Here is a 25,426-nt window from a genome sequence, read left to right as displayed (position 1 = left end):
AGGTGGCTACAGCATGGAACACACAGGGCAGCTCAGCATTTTACAAACCTCTTTTTGACTGCAGCTGAAATTGCATCAGCAGAACAATGCTACTAAAAGTAAACAAGCACCCCTTTTTTGCCTCATCTCCTACATCTTACCCAGTAAAATTGTGCAACAGTAGTCACTGAATTTTCTCTCACACAAAAGCCACTTCTGATCAATGGCAGACATATTAAATTTCTTCTAGTAAAATAATGCCACCTCCTCAGTATCACCCCAATTGTGCTTCACTGATTCCTCATGCCTAGTGTAAAAATTCTGTGTGATGCAAAGGGGCTGAACTTAGCAAATATTTCCCAGATACAGATATCTGGTCTTTCCTATGGGTGAGGAAATCCAGGAAACTGATTCCATATCATGGAAGACAACTCCAACCAATACTATTGCTGAAGGAGGTGGGAAAAGCCAAAAAATGAGCACAGATTGTAGAGGTTGTTTGTTTACAGAGCTAAGTTTTTTATTTAATGCAACCAGGTAAATATGAAGAAAGAGAAATAGCTCTTTATATGGGGTGGGGGGAATCTACCTGGAGGAGAAGGCTGATCGGAGTTTTTTTATTCTGTCATCTCCAACAGAAATTCCCAATGGATGACCAGGTAAGGTTAGACCAGCAGACAGAAGAGATCCCTTCCTGTATTGAGAAGGTGCATGGCTGCCTGTCCTCATGTCCAGAGAATGCATTCTGTGCTTCAGAGACACCAGGTGAAAGATTTCAATCTCTCTTGATTTGTGATCTCCAAAACTTCTCACTAGAAGTGAAGGTGAAAATCCCCACACAGACAGTGCAAGCCTACTGATAATTGTTTTGTTCTTTTCACTTTCTGACCTCTTGGACATAGCTCACATAAATTTGCCATCATTGTTATAGCCAGACCTTAATAGTGAAACTTGTGTTGCTTACACTGATTTTCAAGCTGCTAATTACTGTCGTCAAGAACATCATCCCTAAACAAAATCAAAATTCTCACCCCAGTTCCTATTGTCCTTCAGCCCACCTAGTGTCTCATAGAAGTCTAAGTAGATCTCTTCCAACTCCAGGCAGAACAATCATCACTTTGCAAGTGAATTCCACACTCCACAAACTGCAGATCAGAATCACATAATTTGCATTTCCTAGATGAGAAGCCAACAAACTTCTCTGTGGAGTCAAGTGGACAGTCCTTTGTCATCTTGAGTAACAGCAAATGCATTTACATTTTAATACACAAATAGGAAAATAATGGGTTACTGTTGCTTGTTCACAAAGCAGGCTTACCTTTTAAAAAGATATCAAGGGATTATTGCATTGCACAAATTATTTAATTTTCCTCTATAACCCACCTCTGAAGCAGGAAGAGCTCAAGAGCCCCTGTTAACACCTGAAAGATGCAGGAGGAAATGCTTAGAAAGCAAAGAATGTTTTATTTTTCTTGTAAGATGGATGACTCTTCCTGCATAACTTGCTGGCATCAAGCACCAATGAGAACAATTGCTGTGGTGTACATGCTTGCCTACGGAAAAGGGCTACGGATTGAAATGCTAAAGCAGTTACCAATGAGAAATGTCACCTGGCTAGGCAGTTCAACCTAATTACTTACACAGATTTATTTTTAAACCATAAAAACAGCATGTTCCTTGGGAGAATTATTTTTCCCCTTCCCCAAATAAATACAATTAACATTTGGCAAGTAGAATTCTTCTTCTGCAATTAAGGACTTGCCAAAATTAGATAAACTACTCAAAAACACACTGGGGCAAGAGTGTCTCTGAGAGCGTCTTGCAGAGCTGTGCTTCTGGAAGAGGAAGAGATGTTGCATAGAGGACTCGACACCAACAAGCCTGCATGCCTGTGATACTTCTTCCTAAAGCCTGAGCAGCCTTGAACCCTTGTGGGGACAAGGCTGGCAAGGCTGGAAGCCTTCCCATGGCATCTCGCCATCTGTGTTCTTCCCTGTCCTCAGCAAATGCCAGCAGCACTTCTGAAGGGAAGGCACATAAGTAACGCAGACCCACAGCAGCAGGGCAAGCTCAGCAAGTGGGCAGGGGGAAGCAAACACATCGATTTGAAGTCTCAAGGTAGGACAAAATACAGGTAAGCATGGGCTTGGTTTTAAGCTGCCTGCAAGTCCACTCACATGGAGCCTGTGCTGGAATGTATCTGATGAGCTATGGCCAAAACAAACACAAACCCACCTCTGACCCAGAATTTTCTCTAGGTAAAGGCTCGTGTTCGTCTTACGTGACCTGGTTCACTGAAATAAATTCTTATTTTCCCATTCCTCCTAACAACAGTAAGCAAGGTGCTGGGGCTCAGCTCGACAAGCAGCACCCTGTGTGGTGCTTACAGGAGCCTGTGGCACCCCAGAAAAACAAACCAGCTCATGAGCAGCATCCAAGGATCAGTCCAGCTTGTCCTAATCCAGGACAGGCTGTAATTAAACTTTGCCAATCATCCCTCCTGTTTTGGCAACACCAGGCATAAACCCCACCAGTGTGGTAGATCTTCGGCTTAAAGGGCCATTTTGGCCCAATTTGCCAAAACGTTGGGGTTTAGGAAATTAAACAAACTGAGTTTTTGCATAACATAAAGCTTCTCAAAGTGTATTAGTTTATTTTCAAGAGCCAAGGTGGAAGAAACCTTTAAAGACACTTAAGTACCTAAGACAGAATAGCACAAAATCCTTTTCCAGCAAGCCAGACCCCAACAGTTCAAGCAAGTTCTCCCAGCCTGCTCCAACTGTGAGATGAAGCTCCACTGGCTTCATGTGCCTCACCTCACAGTCTGCCTGTGTTATTCATGGCCAGAATAATTTTATGACACTGCCTTGAGGCCCTGGTTCTCAAGAGACTCGCTGTACATGCCCTTAACTTCAATGTGATTTGATTTCATAGAGCTAATCTGCAGCCCCTAAGTCTGTTCAGCAGGGGGCTTCTGCTCATTCCAGGATTCCATATACATGTCAAACATATCTAAGAACACTTTCAAAGCTGGGCAGCAAATTTTAGAAACAAGAAAGTTTCCAAAGTTCAAAGCCATCTATGACAGACTGGAAAGTGTCCTACAGAGCAAACAGTTTTAAGTTATCATGTCCATAGCTACTTTAAAGGAAACTTCCCTTCAAAAACCAGAAAAACCCATCTTAGAATAAATATGAAAATATTATCATTTAATAATATTCTTTATTCCTGCAGTATAATGCTGATAAATAATGACATAAGAATACAAAACTCAGCACAGTGTTCTCAAAACCTGACTCTGCAAGCAGACTGGACAAGGGATTTTGTTCTATTCTGTGGGCTTCTTTCCTCTCTTGTACTTAAGAAATAAAGACAGCAAATTTCTTTGAACTTACATAATTCAAGCCTGTTATTTTCCATAGGGCTAAACTGGCCTTTTAAATTCTTTAAGCTTGGCATTGTATGAAAGCAGATATCAAATATTCAGAGAGCTCAATTTAGAAAGATCGTTTTTCTGAGGCTGAGCCTTTCTGAAGAGCTTCCTGCAGTGCTCCAGACAATGCCCCAAACTGCCACACCCACCATGCTGAGGTCATTTAACCTTGCCAGGCCATGTTTTTGGAGGCATCGGGCCAAAGGGAGGTATGGGTCCGTTGGAAAGGTGGGAAGGGTACAGGGTGTGAGGGGCCAGAGAATCCAACTGCTGCAAACAATGAAAATTTGCTAAGATAAACCTGTTTTGCACAATGAGTGGTTGAGAACCACGTCTTGTTCTCGTGTGAAAAACGACAGTGTCTCCTGCGTAGTCCTGTGTCACTGCCTTTTATCAAAATCTACCTCTTCAAATCAAAATCAGAGTTCACAAACACCAGTGAAGAGATGCCCCGTGTGAATTAACTGGGTGTATGGAGGATCTTGGTAAAATGCATCTCCCGTCAGTGGCAAAGCACAAGGCTGAAGCACCCACTGCTGCTGTATCTTGTTTTACTCATTATTTCTAGAGTACCCAGCAGATGCAGCCTGAACACAGCACTGCAGGACCTCTTCCTTTACACAGACAAGGATGTGTTCAAGGCAGGAGAAGGGTTGCTCCTTCCTCCCTGAGCCTTGCCACACCACCCGCAGGTACAGAGGGGCTGCTTGGATCAGGACCAGCTCAATGTCTGCTCTAAGACAGAAGTTTTTCCAACAGGGCTCAGAATCCACTTGTTTTCTTTGCATCCTAAAAGGTCTCTCATCCTGCCTTACAGCTGGCTTCTTGGTCTTGCAGGTGAAGGAGTTAGTGTAGAAAGTGGAGGGAAGCCACTGGTCCCAGAATGGGCACTGGGAGTCCTGTCCCACAAGCCAGGCCAGAAGCAATAAAGCAGTAAGAAATCTGGTTCTTCATCCAGAAGCAGACCATCATAGAACAGCTTGGATTGGAAGGGACCTTAAAAGATCATCTGGTTCCAATGTCCCTCTCGTGGGCAGGGACACCTTTCATCAGACCAGGTGGCTCAGAGTCCCATCCAACCTGGCCTTGAACACTTCTCAGGATGAGGCATCCACCGGCCTGAGGGCCTTGTTCAAGTGTCTTCTCACCCCAACAGTAAAGAATTTCTTCCGTGTATCTGACCTAAGCCTGCTGTGTTTGCAATACCCTTGGATGAAGAACAACACTGGATTTATTAGTTACTGCTTATTATTAAGCATTGCTTACCCCAAGCTTGCTGTAAAATCAGAAAACACCAAAAGTACATGGTCAGCTTAGACAAAACATCGACCCTCTGCCTTCATGCACTATGTAGCTAGGAAGATGTCCTGTTTTATGCAGCATGGTATTCCATGAAGTTAGGAAGCACAACTAACACAGAGGGCTTTAAGAGCTTAAATCTGTTACAATAATTGCATTAGATGTATTTTAATACCTTTTCCAATGCTTCTCTGTCAGCCAGCTCCTGCACAGCCAAAAGCTTGATACTGTAAGAAAAAACAGAGAGAAGAAGATAATTAGTCACTCTACTGCAAAATTACGTAAATCGAAGAAACAGCAGGACTGAAGCGCTGTTTTTATCTTCTCTCTTGACAAAAGAAATACAAGAAATGCTCATGATGAAACAAAATAAAGCAAGAAAGACAGTGTCACTTTGTTTGCCTTGAATTAGCTATCACAAGCAGATTTTTTTTGTTTCCAAGTTACAAGTGTATCTGAATTTGCCTTACAGAGAAACTGCATCAGTCATTACTTTTGTAATATCCAAATTAACACCAAAGTATCTTCTGAATGACAAGCACAGAAAAATATTCTAGACATTTCTATCAGTTGTAGTCATCTTTGTTTCTCAGTGTCAACAGGTTTCTACAAGTCCCAGAAAGCCTTCCCAGGGATTCACAATATTATATATGAGGTGCAATAACTAAGACAACCCAGCTCAAGAAATTTGAGGGAGAGATGAGAGAAATGTGCACCACCATTTAAAATTAGGATAGAAAGGTAATCCTCAATTATTATTCTTGTAATGCCCTTTGCTAATTAATCCCAAATTTCTTCTACTGAATCTTTTCTAAGTTTACCTCTAGGGGCTAAATCCTGCACACTGAATTTCATTCACTTCAACAAGGTTATGAGATTCACTCAAACAGGATTCTACACCTGTATTGCAACTCCACAGGCTCACTTCCCTTACCCAGCCTTAAACCCAGCCACTTAATATATTATCCTTGGACTCCAGAGGATAATTTCCTTTACCCAGGGATACAAAAACATTTGCATGGCAATAGAAGAATCAAATGATGCATATAAATATTGTTTAAATTACTCTCACCGCCCTGCACACAGACACAGTAAAAAGCCAGTATAGTTAAAAGCTCATACTCAAGAAGGTGTGAATAGTCAACATAGAAGCCTGCCAAAGGATATAATACAAAAAAGTTTTATTAGCCTTTCAGAACCTCAGAGCAATATTGCATAATTCTTGAGCATCCAGTGGCACCTTATATGCTAATTATGTCAATCCATCCTGCAACAGCAGCTGGCAAAGCATAGTTCTAGTTCTGTCTTTCTATGGCTTTCCACTGCAGGTATTCACAGCCTAATCCCTAAACACCAATATGCTTTCACTTTAATGGACTTCTAGCTTTCAGTGTCTTCAAGGTATCATAAAAAGCCTATACCAAATGAATTATAAAATAGCCACAGACAATGAATTTCTAGTCTGCAGAGACTATTACTACTAAGACAAAGAGGGTGGAGATGGTTCAGAAAACAATGGGATAATCAGAAAAATGAAAAAGGTATTCCATTAAAGCCCAACCACTCTGGTAGCAGGGGACATGTGATTTGGTGTTACTCTTTGGTGAACACATTAGGCTGCACACATACACATTCAGCTGCACTAGAAGGCAGTTAGGGAAAGTACAAAACCAATACAAGGTATTTTTAAACATAATTTTCCTTGCAATTCAGCCAGCATGCAAAATAAAGATGGGCTGGGCAGCAAGCAAAGAAGGCAGTTCCATTTAAAATACACTGCAGTGCTGTGTCCAACTCAGAAGCAGCCTTAGCTGATGCACCTTGGAGAACAAACTCCAATAACCCAGGCAGGAACAATGCAGCCACAGTCAAGACCTGTCTCTAATTCAGGAGTCACCTCTTCATTTTGGATGAGTCACCTCTTCATTTTGGATGACTCACCTCTGTTGCGGTGCACTTAAGAATAACACCGGACGGGTGAGACGGAGGTAGGCCAACACACACGTGGATGCATTCAGGGTGCTTACAGCCCCCTGGGCTGCTGCAAAGGTGGCTTCAAGTCTATGCATAAGTGCATACATGGGTTGGGGGTATGCATATTACTGTTGTATTTCTTTTTTTGAAGCTCGACTTTTTGATTACTTAATCAAATCCCTCAAGACTGCGGATGCTTCTACCAACTGACTGATTTATTTCTAGAACGTTATACATGAGTTATCTGACACTCAACAGCTACAGAAGAAAGATGTAGACTGCCCTAAAAGCAAGTACCACTTTCATTAAAAATCATCATCTCACTGTAAAAACCTACCTTCCCATTTACACCTGTAAAGCCCCACAAGAACTTTTTCAACTGCTATGTATTTATTTTGAAAAAAGTATCCAGTCACACAGAAGCAATTAACTAAATAGGAAGCAGGAATCTTTTTACTTTATTTCATTATATTATGGAGATGCTGTACCCTTGTTCAGAGGTGAAGAAACCATACAAAGGTTTACATCTTTGAAATGCTGCATATGCAGGGTCCGAATCAAATCTCGGTTCAGAGTTGCTGCATGATTTGCAGCAACACTGGTTTGACTCCTGGAGAGAAAAAGACTTCCTCTGCTGTTACAAACTAAGAGACCAATGTTTGCCCATTACTTTATTCTTTTCTCCCAGGTGACACCTGAAAATACCTCAGATATTTTTTCTTGGTCAAAAGGAATCTACAAACACAAGCATCAACCTTTATACAACCAGCTGCAAGATCCTTCTTTCCTTAAAGCACCATCACAGATGCTGTCTCTGTCCACTGGATTACAGCCCACTACCTGGAAAATTGCTCTTGATAACCAGTTATTTAACTGCTATTTCTTCCAGCAATTCCAAGCAACATTAGTAAGTGCTACCTCGATGCAATGTCAGCTTGGAAAAGGCTGCTGCTTTGGGCACTTGATGCTTCAAAAAGAAATCAGGCTGCTTATTTAGGCACCACATCAGCAATCTTACAAGCACTGAGAGCAGCTCATAACTTCATTTGCTGTTTGTAGCTTTTTTGGTCACCAAGGATTTCAAAGTAGATGGGAATACAGTCAGTAACTGGGGAGAGAGAGGGAGAGGAAGTCTCCAATTAAAAAAATCTCAAATGAAATGCAAATAGTTACCAAAAGCCAGTGCTGAAGCCCAAGCTTTTGCAGTCTACAATACAACACTTAAGTACTACTCTGTTTATATAGATCCTTGGTATTATTTCTTTCATCCTCACCCGTGTTGTGCAAACGCTAACTCATGAATAAAGTTGTAGAAAAGTCGTATTTTCCAAAGAAACCTTAGGGCTCCTGGAGAGTCTGCTATAACTTACCAGCATGAAAATATACTGGTTAAGAAAGCTGTAATATGAGTAACTATACTGAAAATGCCTCTGCTTGAATCTGAAACTCTATTATAAATACTCACTGACTGAATTACTTACATGATCTATTTAAACAAAGCTGTTGAAATTAATATCCTGGCACCCCAGGCACACTCAAAATACTTGAAAACATGCAGTGATGAGGATGAAGGACTCTCCTCCAGCACTGAAAATATGCAAACATGATGTGCTGTCAAGGAAACACGACTCCTCTTTTTTTGGCCATGGGTGACGCACGGCATTCTCCTCTAAGGGAATTCCTTTTGGTTTCCAGAAGATTAGTCACAGTGCTGAGCAAATGCCTATAGCTACAGCACATTTCTACACCTCAGGGTATCATTGCAATCCTTTCCTCAAGTCTTCCTACTCAAAAACAAGTAGCATTGGGTTTCTCTTTTTAATCCCACATACCCAGGAGTAATTTAAGTCTTTTTGGCAGTCTTTTGCAACACTGCAAACTTGCAGATAGGTCCCTTGCCTGCTGATGGATTCCTGTTCACCCTGAGCCATCATGACCGCGTTTAATTTGCACTGAGCTTCACTTCCCAGCTTGAATTCACATTGCCCACAAAATCCCATCTGCTCTTGCAGTGGGGAACATTGGGGCTTTCCTAAGAACCACTAGAGGGTCATCTGCTTGCAAACCAGTGAACCTATGGCTCTGCAGCAAGGCAGATGGGACAGACTGAGACTGCCGCACAAGGCAGATCCCAGATCCATCCATGCAAAATGCACCTCAGGTCTTCACCTGAGGAAGAGAAGCTGCTTCCTCCAAAATCAGCTTGAAGGGTGCTTTAGGGGTAGAAAGGTTTTTAGAATTACAGTCAGTTTCTGGACCACCCCTGCACAGAACTAGAACTGCAGCCATTACAGACACAAGTCATCTGGCTGCCACTATCAAGAGAGAGGGTCCCCAGAGCAGAGCATCAGTGAGCACAGTGACCTATTTCTGCTGAGCTGAGCACAGCATGGAGCTGAGGCTTCCATTCAGTGCAGAACCTGGTAATTTTGAGGAAAGGGGAAAGAGGAGAAAGCAAGGAAAATGTGAAGCATTACGTTCAGCAATCAGAGACTCAGTGAAGTGTTTAAGCAAACACTTGGCCTCACGACGGTGCCCTACAAAAGCTTAATTACATACCTTTGCTCGAGGCCTGAGTTTTTCCAAAACCCTCATGCTTTCTATCAGCTGCCTTCTTCAGCGTACAGCTGCACCAAATCTTGCTTCAGCTAGACTTACAGACATTATTATAAATAGCCCATGCAAAAACCACTCAATCCCAAACAATTTCGAGCAACATTAAATAATTCCTTTCTCACGTCCTTTTCATCTACAAACTCTTCCTCTTTGCTCTTGAGATAAGATCCCACAAACGTATTATGGCCCACAGTTAAGTTTTATGGAACACTTAAATATCTAAGAGTAGAGCATGAATAAAAATAACTAAAGTGTTTAAGTGTTTACTAACAGACACATGTGTGAGTTAGTTAACAAAAAGAACAGGACAAAACCACTTGGGCCACCAAACTTGTATGCCAAAATTGTATCTGCAAACCTATCCAAACCAGCCTTGCTCATCAATCTATTCTGCTCTAAGAGATGGGCATGAAATGTGAGAGTTGGACTAAAACAAAACAAAACAAAACAAACCCCCCCCCGCCAAAAAAAAAAAAAAAAAAAAAAAAGAAACCAAAAAAAAGCAGCTGAGCTGTGCTAGTAGTACCTGGTACCTGGGAGGGAGCACTCCCCATCAGCTGCCTGCTCTCCCCATCCCTCACCTTTGTCTCCCCTTGTGCTGAAAGGGCACGCTCATCACCATTCATACCACAGCCCCTGTGTTTCCTTCAGCACTTGCCAGATGATGGGGTGAGTAACAATAAGGATGGGGAAGCACCCCATGCATGTACGTGTTCCCTGTGAGGGCTCTGGTGGTCCCCACTGCCCCAGCTGTCAACAGCCTGAGGTTAAGGGCTGTGATGAGATGCTTAGAGAAATACATGGAGAGCAGGGAAAGCCAACAGCCCAAAAGTAGCAAACACAGATAAACACAGATCTTGTGGCTTAAACAAATGTGGGGGAATATGGGGGGGTTGGTGTGTAGAGAGGGCATGGGGGTGGGGTCTTTTTACTGTTTGGCTGTTTGTTTTAAGTATAGACCTGCTGCTGGACCTTACTGCTAATGACTAATGGGACCCAAGTCTTCTCTTCTGACTCTGTCTGCCCCTGTGATGATTAACTTGCACAAGGGTAGGTGAAAGAACAACAGGCTCCCACCAATAGCACTTAGCAGACTAAGTTTAACACGGTGAGATGATGGGGAAGCAAGTCTGAGCACCCTGAGGCTGCAAAGGGATCTGTGCCACTCCTGTTTTGGGGTTGCCCACACTGACCAGGGCAATGGTTCACCTAAGTGGGAAGCCTTTACAATGAAGGACCAACCTTTAAGTCTTTCATCAATGCATGCACTGTAAAAATACATCTTATTTTTGCTGGCATATCCTATTTACAAAGTTGTCTTTCCCCCCAAGACCCTATTCACTCACACCCCCATAAAAACAAAAGCAGAATGAGGAAAGAAAAGCATGCTCAATGACTTTCAGCCTCATACACTTCCTTCATCTACCCTGTGAAGTTGGATGAGGAAAAAAACCCCAGTTTCTCCTTTTTCAATAAAAGCATCTGCATCTTCTCAATCACTCCTTAAATGGAAGGAAAAACTGTGTCCACTACCACATCTTAACGGCTGCTGGAAGCCACGAGAGAGTTTCTGAAGTAAGCTGATGGGCTTGGATGGGAATACCATGCCATATTGCTTTGGGACTAACTGCCAGCTAATGACACAACAAAATATGTTGGAAGATTCTCAGGAAAAAATATATCCACAGTAAGAAGAAATTATGATAAAATCAGGGAGCTGCATTTCCTACATATTAAATGTATTTATATCTATCTGTACTATAGATACACATAAAACAGATCATATACATGTTATATATAATTTTTGAAAATTCATATATATATATATATACACAACTATATATAGGTGAATTTATTTAGGGCTACTTTTTTTGCAGCTACCTCATTGGGATGAAAGCAGATATTCTTCAATGTCTAGTCATTGCTGATTTGCCTGCAGCATGGTCTGAAACCAAAAAGCAGATCAAGACACTGCAGCTGGAAAGGGAACCAGGAGTAAATGGAAGGAGCAGAGAAGCCGAAATCCATCAAGCAAATTGGCAATGTAGTGCAGGCCACACAAACACTCCCACCCTGATGTTTGCATTCATGGATCCTATTACATTATGCAAGTGATTGAAGTACTTGTCATGGGGAGAAAGGAAACTGTAATGGAACTAGAAGAAGGAAAACATGAATTATGGATGGTTACTACAAAGAGTTGAAGGGGGAGAACAGCAGCATTACAAGGCAGGAGGCAACTGAAATAGTTCATTTCTTTCCTATTTCAGCAGTTCTCTGGGTTCAGGAATGCTCTCTACTTGCTGTACTCTGCTCTAAACTTGCAGCAAAGCCATCACTTTGCAGGATCTATGAACTTTGCACTGAGGATCTGGTTTATGTTCAGCTGATGCTGTGGTTTCAGCGCAGCTGTATCATTGCAGGAACAGAACAATGATTCATAAACTCTGAGCATTGTGTATTCCCAAGGCACGAGAGAAAACCCAAAAAGTCTGCAAGAACAGCAAACTTCTTCCTAGAATACTGGAAGGGAATAAAACATGCTCAGAATGACCCAAACCACAACCAACTGCAGAAAACATGTGAATGCCCAAGTATAATGAGACCTGGAAGTCTTCTTGACCACTTCCTTGGAAACACCCAACCCAAGCTATTTCCAAATGGATGAAATCCATGCTGCTGTGCATATAGACTTTCACTACATCAGTAAGCAGAGCAGATCACACTCAGCAAAATTAAGAGGGGAGCTCCTCAAAACTTAGAAAATCTCTGTGAGGCTAAAGAAACATCAGTCTTATCCATCTACCCAGAAAAGGTGTCTCCTGAGTTGTGAGGCTGTTTCAGGACACTTGTGCAAATTCTAGGGGGCTCTATCAGAGAGAGTAAGTTAGGAGCAACAGAGAAGAGTCCTATTTACCTCTTTCTCCACACAGAGGATCAGATCTTGGGCCTAATTATTTCCTTTTTTTCAGGTAAGGTGGAAGAAGACAGGACATCATTTCTACTTATATAAACTCTCTCTGAAGATTCCCTCAAATTTTTACATTAGAAGAAGTCACAGAAGGGTCATCCTTTGGGTGCATGCAATGCATACTTAAATACAGTCCTTTCTTTCATTATTAGGTTCATAAATCTGCATTTGAGGTACAGAGTACTGAAGACTCAAGCACTGTGCTAACCGTACTTTTCAGAAACACTTGACTAAGTTAGAGGACATCCTATGGCCTTTTCTCTTGATATCCTGTTATTATTCTTTCCTGTCCTTCTCCAATTCAGTCTCTGCAAACTGGTGCAATGCCAAGAGAGTGGCAGCAGTTAGAAAAGTAAAAGTCAGGGAAGACTTCCAAGGTCCTTAGAAGAAATGCTGCTTATTAAGGGCTGGGATACATTGCACTTGATTGAACAGAATCAAAGCTGATTCCTGAGAGGCAAAGGTTAATTGGGCAAATGACTCAAAAGGATCAATCTGTTCTAACCCATTATTTGTTGATTTTTTTTAAATTTTAAAAGAGAGTTTAAAATAGACTAGGCAGCTGAAAATATGTCCCAAATTCCCAAATGCATGAGATGAAACCACAAAAGGCCTGAGACTGCCAGGAACATAATGACTACAAAATAGTAACCGACAAAACATTAACCCAAAGAAACAATAAATCAAATACCTATATTAAATTATACTAAACACAGCAATTTTGTCCACACATAAATACTAACAGGAACCAAGTACATGCAGTGGCAATGCAGCCGAACTCCCAAAATCATTCAAAACTCAGAGTGACAGTCCAGCAGGCTTCTTTGTCACCACTTCCACCTCCCCCTTCACTGATTGCTCCTGTGACGAACACTTCACTACATGATAATTCAGGCAACAGAAGGGAATACTACTGCAAGTGGCGCATCTGTGTGTATGTGTGTTATATTTATGCATAAAAAAATTACACCAGTTGTTGCAACTCACTTCTGACAGATAGCAAACCAAAATCAGTTGCCTGCATTAAAAAAGGGGGAGAGTAGACGTTTAGTTTAATTCATCTAATGATAAAATGCACTTTTCCTCCTCAGTATTTAATTTCTTATTATATTTAGCTAAGAGCAATAATGCCTTTATCCAAACCAGTTCACCTTATGCGCAGTTGTTTTGAAGTTGGGCACAATCCTCTGTATAATGTCCACAGTCATAGGATTTTTTTTAATTTTTCAAAAGATGCCTGTTTCCTTGTAATTCCACAGGAAGAGAAAGACTCACAGAGAATGTCGTGTCTGTGGCAACATTGATTTTTTCTGAGTCATTAAAACTGGACATGAACAGCTTATTTAACTTGCACTGAATTATTCAAATCTGTCCAACAAGGGAGGAGGCCAACACTGAAAACAAAAATTTAGAAGGTCATAAAAATCAAAGGTGACTTAGAGCTTCCAAATATAGGCATTATGTTATAGTTGTATGCAGTCTCTGGCATGTGGACCTTTTTCTGGATTTCCTGATTCATTCCCTGCTGCGGTAGAGTCTCCTAGTTCCAGAAACAGCACCTTCTCCCACCCAATCCTACCCTACAGCAGCAGTGGAAAAACTGAGTAGTCTCTAGTTAAATAAATAGATATGCTTGGGAAAGGGCACACCACCACACTACCATTCTGCCATGAATTAAAAAGCTTCCAGCAAAATTATGGGGCCTTGGGAGGTAAAGTGGTTAATTGGGACTCTACTTCAAAAATATACCTCTATGTCCCTGCAAAATAAAATGTGATTTGAAATAGCCTACTTCCCTTTCTCCGTTAGGTACATGAACCATATGCTATCAAACTCTTATGTGAAAGTTTGTCATGGCCCTTTACTCAGCCTCAGAAACTTAAGGCAGTATTAATTTGCCATACATGCAGAGCCTCATCTCAGAGAAATGAGTTTACACAGTTAAAATCCTTACAAAGGAATACAGTGAAAGTCAGTTTGCTTTGCAAAATACTTGCTCAAGTGCAATGGTGCAGCTTTATGGTAGTACAACTACGATCAGCTGGTAACGTCTGAGTGCCACTAAGATTTATCCTGGTGTTGTGCAGAAAGCATTGAAGCTTCCTGGCTGAATCTGGATACAGAACTCTGCAGGTTTTTTACAGAACACCTTTAAGAAAGAGATTGACCCTCAAGAGCTGGCTGCTACCTTGAAGAGGCCGGCGAAGCGCCACAGCCATTGTGCATTTCATATGCGCATCTTTTGCAGAAGACTTTGTGCCAGACTGGAATTGTTTAAGACGGTGGAAGATGCTAAACACTGAGTATTAAAACAGAAGAATGTGCACAAGAAATGCTCCAAGAGACCCTACAAAATTACTGAGGAGAGACACTGTGATGAGGGAAAAGGAGCACTACAGAAACGAAGAGCAGTGCTTTGGTCAAGTGCACTTTTCTCCATGGCTCTTTCACAAGCAGCTTATGTTGTTTTACAAATTCAAGGACATTTTGACAAAAAGGCTAAAATGAAGTGCATCATTATAACAGGTGGGAAACAAAGCAGAAACTGTATTAGCAGATAGCCCATATGTTTTAAGGACATCCCACTCTGTGGCCAAAAGCCAGCTCACCTGTATTCGTACAGTGGAGTTTGGGAAGCTGGTGACAAGACCTTGACACCAGTGCTCTGCAAGGGCAAGGGGGCAGGCATCCAAAGACTTTGTCAAGGTGACTGAGACTTTCTCACCATGAGAGGGTGGAAAGCATAGGTTTACAAGATAACACTCATGCATTACTACTCCAACAAAAGTCTCCAGTGCAGGCCTAGCCTAACACTATCAAGTCTGCATGTCAACACAGTGGAGCACCAGTCAGCACAGCCATCTGCTGCTCCACACACAGGAATGGCGTCAGGACCCACTGCCAACAACTGGGGTGCTCTCTTTACAGCATCTATCCCAGATGGTGAAGGAAAGGTCACAATAGATGAGAATTCCTCAAAACTGTCACTCAACTAGCCCACACAAAGGTTACTGAAAACAGAGCAACCCAAGCTTTGAATGAATACGAACATTCATCCTCCTAAAACAGAGATCAATTGCACAGTCCAAAACAAAATGTGAAGAAATGGAAAACTGTGAAGACGAGCAGGTCAGAGGCAGCAAAGGTAAAAAACCCAAGTTCTGCATACCAGTGAAGATGACACTCCTTCATCTTGCATGCACCCAAGCCTTTAAATGTCAGAAAAGTCACAGAAAAAATCTCAGCCTTCTGTCAGTCTTCACTACTGTTTACAAGTGGTGTTGATATTAAGCCATAAAGAATTTTGTTTACACTGATGCTACGCTCTTAGGTTGCCAGAAATGCAAAGAATATTGTAGTCAGAAAACAACAGCCAGCCAATACTGAGGTTGCATCTGCAAGAGCCCACAGAAAGCACAAATTAGATAAGAAAACTACCTGTCAAATAAGGGTAAGAAGCTAAAAGCCGTCTTTCCAAGAGCTAATTACAAAAGTATCCTATCAGCTTCATCTACAATATCACATGAAACTACATTGGAAAAGGGAATTTAGCTTATGGGGCATTTGAAGTGCCATTTATATAACTTTAACCCAAATAACAGACCAGACGGTCTTTCTATCAGTCCAGTTGTTTTGTACTTCAATAATGACTTTGAAGTGTGATGAGGGTTATGTGAAGCTTAAGCCTCTGGTTAGCCAAAAGCCACAACCGCATATAGCCTTTGCTCTGAGTATCAGAGTAACACGGAAAGGTTTTGATTTAAACCTCCAGTGGATGCATCACATAGCTGTAACTCTAATCCGGGAGCAAATGTAATCCGTCCTCAGTTCTCAAAGTCAGAAAAACTGGCTGACTCGACACTCTCCCAGCCAACAGCTGTCCTCAAACCAGCCTCTGCTCAGTTTGCTGGCAGAGATACACCAAGCAGAAGGGACAGACCACTCAAAAAGAAAGTAGAAGCAATGCAAACATTCAGCCAGGCAGACTATGGCCTATTTCCACAAGCTGCTACCTTTCACTTTTTCTACTGCATCTCAGAAAATTCCTTAAGACAGTGTGTGGCAAAGAGAAGAATCTTCTACCAACCAAATCCTGTGTGCCTGTCTCTAGCAGTACTGCAGAGCCACAAACACAGTAACACTGGTCAGAAGAGACCATTTGATGCAGGAGTGTCCTCAACACAGGGCTATCATGAGGTCAGCTGTAGTCTTGAAAACCTCTAAAACACTAAGATACCATGACCTTGAGATAACATCTTCCAGTGCTGCACCAGCTTCTGAGTGAGGAAGCTTCTTTTAATGTCTGTTTTAAAGATCCCAAACTAATAAATTGCCCATTTGTAGCAAAGCAGGGAGTTTTTTTTACCTGCAGTGCTGAGCTATGGGCTTCCACTTGAGCTTTCACAGGGCTTCATTGACACAGCTGAATTTCTTCAGGATCTTCTGGATTCGAGGACTACCATCTGCCACAGTGGCCACTCCCTCAAATTACACACTGTTATAGAGCATAATAACTTATAAGTCATCATAAAGGATAATTATCCTGCATGGCAAACATCTACTGCCACAAACAGTCTTTGTTGACAAAGGAAGAGGCTTATCTGACCACATACAGGGGTCAAGTAATGTATTCTTTCCCCTGCCCCAACAGTAGCCTGTGCCAGATTCTTTAGAGACACATTGTAAGGAAGGCAAAGGGTTTTTCTCCTTTCCCTATTGCTCTCATCTCTTGTAACAGGATGCCACCACTGTCCATATAAGTATCTCATCTGGTGGTTCCAGGCTTTCTGGGCTGCAGCCTGCTGTAAGATTGAAGCTGCCCTCCACAGCAGATGACATGCTGTTGTGAAATATTTGACCAAAAGATACACAAGAGAGATGTCTCACCAACAACGAGACCGCAGTCAAATCAGTCACACCCCGGGAATGAGGTAAGTGGAGGGCAACTAATCCTTTATTTGAGCTTCTGCCTAGGTCCTAAACTGTGTGGCATTTTCTGGCATGGGTTTATGAATGTGCCATGTTAAAATTTCCTTGAAGAAAGCACAGCAGAAGGTTTTTCCCCTTGTTCTATAATGTGCTTAGCAAATTGCACAGTTGAGTGACTTTACATTCACTTATCACAGCAGCCTCTTTGTTCTAGAATCTTATGACTTTGAGATCAGGACAAACTCCATCAGTTAAGGAGCCTCATTAAAGTGATCTATTTCTCCTAGAGAAGCGGGAAAATCTTAAGTTTCTGTGATGGAAGTTATCACTGAGAGTTTTAAATTGTGGAATACTTATATGTGGAATAGCAAGTTTCAAATCAAGAGTGTTATATGTGTACGTACACAGAAGCTTATGCTGCCTGTGATAATTGGCACTGTTACAAAAGCAGATCTTTTGGTCAATGTCTGCAGAAACATTGTGCACAGCAGCCTACCTAGTAAATGCTTCCCTGCAGCAGAGGTCTGTGCACAGAAGCATGACAGCTTACAGTTTATCCTCGGTCCTAAGGAAAAGCCATGTTCTGTGGAAGCTCAAGAGGAATGCCATCATAATGGAGCGTCCTGAAACTCCAGGTGAATGGGAAGAACAGCAACAAAGCCAGAACCCCATGTAATTTCTAGAGCAATTCCTACAATTTCAAGAGCATGAGTCATTACTTTACAGCAAACAGAACCCCTGCATTTGTCAGGGTGTTCAAAAAAAAGCAAAATGAGAATTAGTGTCAGTGTCCCAGTGCCTGAATTTGATAATGAATAGTACAGAATGGCTGAACAAGGCTAGGCAGAGCAGCATCATGCTGAAACACAACAGCACTGCCCAGGCACCCTGCTCCCAGTGCCAGCATCATGACCACACTGGCCACATCCACCCTCCTTGGGTGGCCATATGGCAGGGCTCTGTCTCCCTCAATGGGCAGCAGGACTGATCAAATGCCAGAGGTGACCACCCAGAAAACCTCACCCTGTGCCATGTTCCCAGGACACAGAAGCTCTCCTGCCTGTGTAATTTAAAGTTAATGTCTTCATACACCATTCCCTGTGGACTTCCACATGCTTTACAGAGGCAGCAAGCGGTGATGCCCCAAATAGCCAGGACATAGTCTGGCTATCTCTTGCAACTGCAGACAACTGAGTGGTCTGAGCAGTCACCACTCCTGCTCAGCAAGCTGAATTCAGCAGCTGTTTAAGTGAAGCCAATTTACTTGGCAGACAAGAAGCTCCCAGATTAACCTGGATCAGCTCTGCCTGCTAAGAAAGAGTAACAAGAAGCTAGCGGGAGATCTCGGGGACATGTGCTGCTTCTTCATTGATCAGAAAGTACTTGAAGCCACAGAGAAGTGACAGCACTCATCCAGCATTGTCAGAGAGGAGGTAGGACAGACCCAGAGGGGCTACAGTTCCCAGCCAGTCTACTTCACTTAGACCACCTCATGTTTTATTGCCTCATTTAGATATTTTACAGAGCAGGAATGCATACATGTTATATGAGTGCTAATTATATAGTGTACAGGGCTCCTACTTCCGACTTAAGAACAGTATTAATGCATTATTCATTACTTCAGCATTTACTCTTCACTATTTGGATCATTCCTCTGATTTTTGTAGTAGCTCCCCTTCCTCCTCCCCCTCCCCCCACAATTTAGTCAAATAGCTCCTAGCTATAATTTTGATTACAAATTGCAAGCCCTGGTTTTTAGAGGATTAATTATGGAGGCAGAGGAAAAACCAGGTGGATGACAAGTGGTAGTTTAGAAGCACAGGACAGCAATGGGAAGTGTCAGAGTCTTCTTCTCAGCAAGGCCCTGTTAAGCAACAGAAGTCTGAGACTCTCCTGTCTCAAAGGGCATCAAATAAATCCCCAAACATTGAACAGCTGCAGCTTAATCCTAAATGACCACATGCTATTTTAAAAATAAGCAAAAATAAACAAAAATTAAAACCAAAATCAGAACACCTAAGAAATCACAAAGGCTGGGAGGATGGAAAGGGTCATTAATTTTATTTTAAAGTTCTTAATAAACACTGATGCCTGCAAACTGTCACAACTGCTGCAGTGCACAGCCAGCGTGCACGTATGTAACCAACTACTATACAAAGTTGTAGAAATGACTGTGACATAAATTGCAGAGGACTGCATCTATGGAGGAATTCTATTTAACCAGCTTGCTAGTATCCACTAAGAAAAACAGGAAAGATTTATGGTCTTGTCATATCTGCTTTACCAGATGCATAATAGTGAACAATAAACACGATTCAGCTGTGTCAGCTCTGTCACCAAAGGTTTTTCTTTAGAGAGGGTACAGGTAAACTTAAAAGCAAAACCCGAATCCTTCTAATTTTAAAAGACTGTGAGCTTGCTGGGAATTAAAAAAAAAAATAAATCTTTTTAAAGCTCTTCAAAGAACCATGGAAAGGAGATTTTGTTAAACACATGATTCTCAGCATCTTCTTATTTGTGCTACACAGTGTGTGTAGGGCAAAGATTTAAGGCGCTTTGCCTGTGAGTGGATGCAGCCTGCCACGAGCTGCAGCAGTGTGCATTGTCTGAACTGAAATAACCCTGCACAGGCAGGGATCCAGCCAGACATTTTAGGGGTTACTAGGATTCACACTGAAAGAGAAGAAACACTGACTCTCACTCTCTCTCATGAATAAAAATTAAAATTGCCAAAGGCAGATGTTTCCACATGCTTAAATTCAGCTGGATAGTATTTGGTCGGGATTGCATTGCCACAGGACTGAATAAGAGGAAGTTCTCTTATCTCCCTTGGTTAAGCAAGGGAGCAAACAGCATGTCTTTTTTGCTTTACAGAGAAAGAGAAAAATAGCACACACACCACACAGTCTCTGTACTACTGTAAAGGAAAGAAGTTCCTGATGTTACGCAAGTCCTAGCAGTGTAAGAAAGGTTAATAGAGTTTACTGAACTTTTAATAGGGCATAACTCTAGCATACCTGCACAGCATCGAAAAGGTGATTTCATTCCTTTTCCTGTTTATTGCTCAATGGCTAAAGGCTCAGAAAGGAGGTCTGGAGGCAGAAGCTGTTTCTCCTTTCCATTCACCTTGGCTAAGCATTCCAGTTTTTTGCAGATGTGCAGCACACGTTAAGGGTACTGAAGCTTCCAGACACATTAATCACTTCAGTGGAACTGATGTTGGTTTGTGGTCCAGATGGGCAGATACCTAGAGAGAAGGAAAACCTCCACATTCACATGTTCTCGTGATGAAGAGGTGTCCATGGAATAGCAGCTGGGAAACCGCAGTCCCCCATCAGGCTGGCTTCTCTCATACACAATGCCAATCAGGCACTTGGGACTTCCTGAATCTTAATCTACAGCTGAACTGCCTGTGGTCCCTTAGAGGCTCACCAGCTTCACTAGCTTAATCAATAAAATACTAAGCAAATGACAAGCCTACTGTAGCATATACATACAAGCCAGTAAGGAAACCCACAATTGCTTCCCCAATGCCTGAAACCCCAATATTCAGGAAAAGACTGGCCATGTCACAGATGATGAAAAGCCAAGTAGGTACAACAGCATTCAGTCACTTCACTGAATAAAAAAGCCAAGTGCAAGATGGCAATTTTGGCATCTCAGTAAGGTCACCATGAAGCAGCACCATCCTTGGGGATAGGAGCATAAGGAAACAAAAAATGAGCCTTTATGGAGTAAAGAGGTAGGATGGGCCTCTGGGTGACACCATAGCTCATAGCCAACCTCTTACCAAGTCCACAGGATGCTCAGTAAGGCAATGATGACAAGATTGGGTGGTCTCACTTGGACAGTGCCAGATGCACAAATGATCATGTAGTGACATGGGAGGATGAGGAAAGAAACAGTACCCTTGGAGAAGAAAGGCTACAGAGGCTGCAGTCATGTCTTCCTCTTTTAGGAGAACATTGGGAGGAAATGACAACATATGTTACCTATCTCATGGCATAAGCACAGAGGAAAATGCTAAGGACAGCTTTCCCAGAAAAGCAGGGTAGAAGAAGGGAGCAGAAAGGAGAATTTTAAATGGCCCTTCTCCTCTTCAGAGAAAAGCACAAATAGTTCAGGCAAAAAAATGACGCATTTTAGTAGTCAGCATGGGCAGAAAAAGAGGCTGAGCTAACACTGGAACAGATCTTCAGCAGTGATGCTCCTCCCTTCATTTAAAAGGATGGCAGGGTGCTCTTCCCAGAGCCTGGGTCACTACAAAGCCTCCCACCAGCTGAAGTTTGCTGACCACAACCAAAAGCAGAGAGACAACCTGTTCTGATGAGCAAGCAGGGGCAACTTGTGCATGCACAGATACAAAGACAGCGTGCAAAGGGATGTTCGTTACACCATGAGGCAGAACCAACACTTTGTTGGGATCAATCTACACCCCCCGGCAGGAAAACATTGCCACAAACCACCACCTCAGAACCAGCTCTGCGCTGAAGAAATCTCTCACGAGGCAAACCATTTGATTTCCTAAGTCAGCAAAGCCACCATGCTGGGCTCTTTATTTCCTCTGTGCCCTACCCCCATTCCAAAACACAATAATGCTTTAAGGCCCTCTTTCAAGAAGGGAAATACCCATCGTGTCTAGAGGATGTGAAGTGAAAGGGATGTGGGTTAGCTGGAGGAGGTGGAGCAATGTGTGTCTGACTGCTGTGCCCTTTACGTCACACCAGGATGTGACCCAAAGCTCACAGCGGCAACCCATAGACTCATAGAAATATTTCGGCTGGAAAAGAGCTGCAAGACCACCAGCTCCAACCATTAACCTGAAGCACCAAGTCCACCACTAAACCCTGTCCCTAAGCACCACATCTACACATCTTTTAAGTACCTCCAGGGTTGGCAACTCAACCCCTTCCCTTGGCAGCCTATTCCAACACTTGGCAACCCTTTCAGTGAAGAAATTTTTCCTAATATCCAATCTAAGATCATGCATATCATTGTGGGATTTGACTGACTACCCACCTCCCACTTTAGCTGTCCTATCTCCCAGGAACACAGCCTATTCTATAGAACATGCTCTGAGGGATGAAAGCAAAGAGTGCGAGATTACAGATCACAACAGATCTGCAAAATTGTTAAGTGAAGCTCTGAGTTAATCCTGCTATTTTTTCAGAAACCATCTTCACCATTTTTGAATATTCCTAAGAGGCAAAACTTGAAGGTTAGAGCCTGACACTGCAAAGGAGGCTCCAACATCTATTTAGGGAATAGACAGGATCCACCATAGAACCACCACTGATTTAGGGCTCCCAGTCATGCTGGCTGGTGCTCACGGTTATAGATGTTTCCAGGTTCTCGTCATTAGGAGAAACCCCGAAAAAATCCCAGCTTCAATCCCAGCTTCCCTCTCCTTAAATATCTCCTTCAGCACTCCAAATACACACAGCTAATAACATTGGAAGGAGCAGCAGAGTGAACAGTAGCACAGCCAGAGGTACCAGAAGTTCTAATTTGACCTGAGCTCCTGACCTGCTAGAAGGCAGGAAAGGGTGATAGAACTTAGCTGGAATAAATTTCCCTTACTCTTCTTTCCCTTTGGACCTGTGAATGCCTTGAGAGCTGTGCTGCAGTCTTCTGGAGCTGCACCTTCATGTATCAGGTGGGTTGGCCTCAAGGCCACCATCTTATAAATGACACAATCCAAACCTCCAGGGTCAAATCCCTGCACTGAAAGATGTCCTTGTAAAGACTTCTGAGTATATCTATTTATTCATTACCTTGTTCTCTCTCTCTCTGCTTGTATCTGGGTTTGGGAAAAAAAAAAAGCCAGTTCAGTAGAAAGCACCCTCCTCCCTGTCCAATTAACCTGCTTTTATTTCCCCAGGCTACCAGCACACAAAAAGAAACAGCAAACCAGGTGTGGATCAACCTCTGAGCGGCCTCAAGAAGGGGGATGGGGGAATGACATTTCTTCCTGCTGAAACCCAGCCCCACCACTGCTAAACATTTGTGCTCCTTGTTGGCAGGCCAGCAAGCAGATAAATGGAGCACGGCCACAAGCCAGCCTGGCTAGCCAGGCATCCTCCCTAACACACCACAGAGCCAAAGGCTCATCCCACCATCACACCATGCAGCCGCCCTCTGCCTTGGCTCATCGCTAATTCAGGGTTACTTTATTCCCAGGAACCGCTGCTTGTGTTCCTGCGTGGAAAGCCAGCAAGGGAACATGCTAGCCTTCTGAAAAACCATGCTCTGTGAGAAGGAGGGGATTAGGAGGGAACAATGTCGGAGTGTCTTCAGTGAGCTGGAAGCAATCCCAGCTTCTAGCTGCACAATGACATGCAGGAAGGAGTTTTGAAAGCTTCTCAGTCACAGAGGACCCCTGCGTGCCAGGCTCGGAGATGTCTGGACATAAGAATGGCCTTTACAGCATAAGGATGCAAGAGGACTACAGAGCCCCCTATGCAGATCAGCCCTGGCTAAAGGGGGGGAATGGTGGCTCAAGCTTAGCTTTTCCTTTCTTGGCATTGGGTGCTAATTGCGTAGCCCAGATCCTTAACCTTATTTAGGTCAGGGGCTTCAGCACAAAACAGTCTTAGAAACACCAGACTTCTGTGGGAATGAGAAAGTCTGCTTTATGCAGACCCAGAGCTCTCCAAATATTAGAGCTGAAGTGCAAATGTATCTTGGAAAAGGATGACAGGAGGAAATTGTGCTTGATGGGATGCACATACTGGTACAAAATTATGTATTGTGCAGCTTTTGAATTTGCATGTTTTGTAACAAGATCCAAGGCAAACTCTTAACAAGCTCCAAGTCAAACAAGCTCTTAACAAACTACATGCAAGGTATGAAACAGGGTTATGTGGATGCTCATGAAGACGTTCCCCCATAGGTTCTCTCTGATGCCCTGGCCATCCACTGCCATGCCACACATGCCTCCAGTTTGCCACTGATCTTCTCAAGCTTGAGTAGGTGGCAACACCCCAAAACCAGTGTTTTGGGGAAATGGTGAAGCTGGCAGTGCAGACACACACCCCCAGGGAAAAGGAGCAAGAACATTGAATGCTGAGCCCTGGTGACAATTTTATTGGATTCAATAAAATGGGACATAAAACAACATAAAGAGGGCACCAGTGATTCTTAATGGTGTTTATGACCTGCAGGTCTACAAAGTCCATGGAGGAGAAATTATAAACCTTTAACAATGCTGATCCCACTCCCGTTTCTTGATTATTATGAGGAGGAAGTTGCTAATTAGTCTGAGGAAGAATCATTGCTCCATGGAAAGCATTCCAGATTATTTGAAGAGGTGTGCCTCACACAGACTTTGTTAGCATGACTGACTGCCTTCTAAAGTTGTGCTATAAAAACAGCCTATGAAAACAATCAAACCAGTAATTTAATACCTATGGACAATAACACAGTACTAAAATATATCTTGCCATTCATTGCACCCGTAAGGCAAAATGCCAGTATGGAAAACAAGACATAAAAATAGGGAAAACAAGACATAAAAATAGGGTGACAGGGAAACATGCAGAAGTGTTTGATTGGATGAAGCACTCAGGAGGATGAAAAAAGGGATAATCAAACTAACCAAAATTTAACCACCAATTCAGTGGGGAAAAAACTTCTAGATATGACTGTGTTTCCAAGAACATCCCAGTTTTGAGGAATAGACCTGTGAGGTGAAACTTGAGCCAAGCACAGGGAGTCATAAAAAGGGAAGCAACAATCTTTGTGCTTTTTTTGGATGTTGGATTCATGCTGTTGTATGACCCTTGCTCCTTGATAACATGAAATTGGCCTCAGCAGATAAATACACAAGGAAATCTCATCTCCAGAAGAACTGAAGTTTTTAGACCATCATAGTTACATTCCTATTGAAAAACACACAAGTTAAGTGAGTATACACACTTCGTGCTGGTCTGGCTGTACACTCCAAAACAATAATCCAAATTTATTACTAAGCACTCTAAAAACTGGGGCACAAGGAATCTTGTGTGGGCAACTCAGGCTTTCTCCTACTAATACCGGGGATTAGTCAAATCAATTTGGCACTGATGATGAACGACACCGCCATGACAAAGCTGATATTCCTCCAGTACTTTCTATTTTTAAGAGATATTCTGAACAGTGTGCTGTGCTGAAGAGCTGCTAGACAAAAAGATTCTTCTGATATAAATTCATCAGTCTATCCTCACAGAGCTGACATCTCCAACACT

At 42.6% G+C, this 25,426-nt stretch overlaps 1 protein-coding gene across 1 annotated transcript in view; it reads right to left on the bottom strand.

The window, feature by feature from the left end:
* EEPD1 (endonuclease/exonuclease/phosphatase family domain containing 1) overlaps nt 1-25,426 on the bottom strand; it is a 62,463-nt gene that overhangs the window by 24,399 nt on the left and 12,638 nt on the right. The window contains exon 2 of the mRNA XM_053997058.1: nt 4,887-4,938. Coding sequence (XP_053853033.1) covers nt 4,887-4,938 — 52 coding nt within the window. The remainder of the gene's footprint in view (nt 1-4,886; nt 4,939-25,426) is intronic.

This window comes from Vidua macroura, chromosome 1 (genome assembly GCF_024509145.1).
Source record: "Vidua macroura isolate BioBank_ID:100142 chromosome 1, ASM2450914v1, whole genome shotgun sequence".
Lineage (NCBI taxonomy): Eukaryota > Metazoa > Chordata > Aves > Passeriformes > Viduidae > Vidua > Vidua macroura.
Note: the sequence above shows the minus strand (reverse complement) of the source record. Positions and strands in the feature narration are given on the sequence as shown.